Source organism: Vigna unguiculata, chromosome 1 (genome assembly GCF_037176805.1).
Source record: "Vigna unguiculata cultivar grain cowpea cultivar isolate G323 ecotype 2 chromosome 1, ASM3717680v1, whole genome shotgun sequence".
NCBI classification, from domain to species: domain Eukaryota; kingdom Viridiplantae; phylum Streptophyta; class Magnoliopsida; order Fabales; family Fabaceae; genus Vigna; species Vigna unguiculata.
In genome coordinates, this window is record NC_140792.1 from 34934931 (window position 1) to 34937860 (window position 2930).

General features: G+C 34.4%; 1 protein-coding gene across 1 annotated transcript; it reads left to right on the top strand.

Moving 5' to 3' along the window:
- The first annotated feature begins 608 nt into the window (after positions 1-608).
- LOC114190689 (zinc finger protein GIS2-like) lies at positions 609-2055 on the top strand. The gene has a single exon (XM_028079673.2). The coding sequence runs from the start codon at positions 626-628 to the stop codon at positions 1520-1522; it is 897 nt and encodes a 298-aa protein (XP_027935474.1). The 5' UTR covers positions 609-625; the 3' UTR covers positions 1523-2055.
- Positions 2056-2930: the final 875 nt, after the last annotated feature.

Sequence of the window (2930 nt, forward strand, 5' to 3'; positions counted from 1 at the left end):
ACAACTTTTTGTATTGAATGTTATAAAAAAATTGACTTCAATATTTTAAATTTAAATAGTTAAATTACACATTTTAAATATTTAAAAAATAATAAATTTCAAAATCAACTAACAATTATATCAAACAGTTGTTTAACGTAAAAAATATGTATATATTATTTATAATTTAAATCATAAAAAGCAACCACAATTTATAATAAAAGAAAAATATAAAGCATTTCTTCATTAAAAAAATACCCTACAAAATACAAGTGAAAACTCATTACAAAACTATCTTTTGTGTAAAAGAACAAGTAGAAAACAACATGTACATTTACGTGCTATAAAAAGATAAATTATTTGATTTAAATAAATTTTTACATTAAACAGCCTAACCTAATGTAAAAAGATTTGAAATAATTATAAAAATTATATATATGATGCTTCTTTGTACGTAATGAGACGTGAAGTGAGTGATTAACCCCTAACTCCATTAGATCTTCATTGTATATTTTAACGCATATTTTATTAACTCTTAATATATGTGAGTTATCTAAACAAGTGTATATATATAATATTGATTTTAAACTTTATTATATTAGAAAGCTTGTATATAAAATGAAGAGATAAATGTGGTTAGAAAGAAATGACAGTGTTGGGGTTCGGTCCCAGAGATCGGTTGTGCCGGTACTTTCAGAAGCCGAAGCCATTTTCAGATTTTGTGGCGCTGTCAGGCATCACTGCAAGATGCATCAGCCACCCCAGAATTGTCCATATATCAGACCCCACTCTCCTTCCACCCTTTCAATTCTCATTTTTCCTTCTCTTTACATCAATCTTTCTCTTTCTCCTTCTCTTTCTCAACATGAACAACACCTCCACCCACGACTTCATCCATGACTTCATGAACGTCGACTCCTTCTCTCAGCTCCCCTTTCTCCGCTCCTCTCCCTCCAAAGATAAAGACAAGCCCATTCGTCTCTTCGGCCAAGACTTTCCCAAAACCACCCACACACCCTCCCATCACACCACCATCACAAGAAACTCCGAACCCACCCGCAGATTCGAGTGCCATTACTGTTGCAGAAACTTTCCCACTTCTCAAGCCTTGGGTGGCCACCAAAACGCCCACAAACGAGAACGCCAACATGCCAAACGACACCTCCACCCCGGCATGCTTCACACCACCCTCTCCGATCCTACCACCTACACTTTCACCAACCCGGTCCCTTATTCATCTCTCACACCTTGGGATTCTCACGCCCCTCCCAGAAGCTTCTTCGGAAGCTCCTTCTCTCACCAGCTTCAACCCATCAATGGATGCCCCTTGGGCATGTGGCGAATCCCCAACACCGCTGTAGCCACTCACACCACCCACCAGGGTAACCCTATTTTGCACCGCGCGCCGCCTTTGCTTTCTGGTCAGGAAATGGTGCGGGCGAGGATGGCTCCCTCACCCTCTGGCTCGCAGAACGGTTTAGGTTATGACCTCAAACCCAACCCCGGCGTGAGCGACCATGTGAGTTTGGATCTTCATCTGTGAAATCAACTTTACGCACTCACACTGGTTCCTATACATGCCAATAATATCTCCAGCAGCTCCACAGGCTCCCCGATGGTATATATGAAATTTGAGAACTTTCGGCTGTTATTGTTGGATCTTTATTTCAATGATGATTCTCATATCGATCACTGTGCTTAGATCATCTTCTTTTCGTTTAATTATTATCCTGTTAAAACCTCGTGAACTTATTTTGCACTTTAGATTTCTTTTGGGTTTTCTGCTTTACTTTCATCACATCTTAAAGTTTTTTCGTACTAAAAAAAATGCAAACACTTTATTTACCGTTGTTGTTCTTTTCTTTTTGTAATCCATGGTATTAAGCACAGGTTTCGTCTTTCCTTCCGTCTGAGTATAGATACATTTCTTGGGTATCCTAAGTCTATTTTCTCATCATTTTGATTCTCTTTATTCTTTATCTCTCTTCCTACTTGCTCCAATGATTAAGAGTGGTCATTCTCGAGCACTTTTCTTCATAAATTAATGTGTCAATTAATGTCTATTGTTTATTTCAATTTTTGCATTACTTTTCTCTTGATTGGCTATCTACGGATAATCATTTCTAAAGAATAATGTTTCAAAAGAGATCGCTGTTTTGTTTTCTTTGAGTAAATTTTTAGAGATGTTTTTTATGTTATATTAAAAATCTATGTATTGCATACTTTTACTGTAATTTTTGTGTTCGATCAAAACTAATCATAAATATTTTTGTGAGTGTAAAACTTAACTTCGAGTAGTCTTATTACACATGGGTATTTTAGTGTTTTACTGTTAAAATGTGACTCCCTTCTTCCACACAAAAGGGTGGATGGGGAGAGGAAGGAAAATTTTCAGATATATTTTATTATCTAAATATAATTAAGTCGATATTTAATCATTGTATGCAATACTTCTTTTCAAATTATTGTTTTCAAGGGGGTTTATCTGAAATTATTGGTGATTTAATTTGTGTAGTTAAAGAACTAATGTTGAGAACATGTAGGGACCACACTTTAGTCCAATAGCACATAGAGAATGGATATGAAAGGATTCTATGTATAGAGATTGATTTGATTGATTTTTCTTATAAAAATCAAACTAAAAAAGAACATAATGATAAAGCTATGATTAAAATTAATTTAGGTTTAAATAGTAGCTTTTGTATAATATGAACGATATAGTTTTTTGGGTATCTCAAAATTTACTAGAATCATATGGTTTCATCATTGTTAAAGGATTATAAAGACATGTCATTTAGAAACTACAGACATGTTTAAAAGCTTATTATTCATTATAACGACAAAAACAACAAAGTTTTTTTTAGATATAATCAACTACATCTCCTTTTTCTAATCATGAAAAGTTTTAATCTATACACGTTTCCTTGGCTTTGAAAAGTAGAGTGAATAGA

What these genes read in the sequence shown, in the direction of transcription:
- LOC114190689 (XM_028079673.2), top strand. Translation starts at nt 626, where the DNA reads ATGACAGTGTTGGGGTTCGGTCCCAGAGATCGGTTGTGCCGGTACTTT.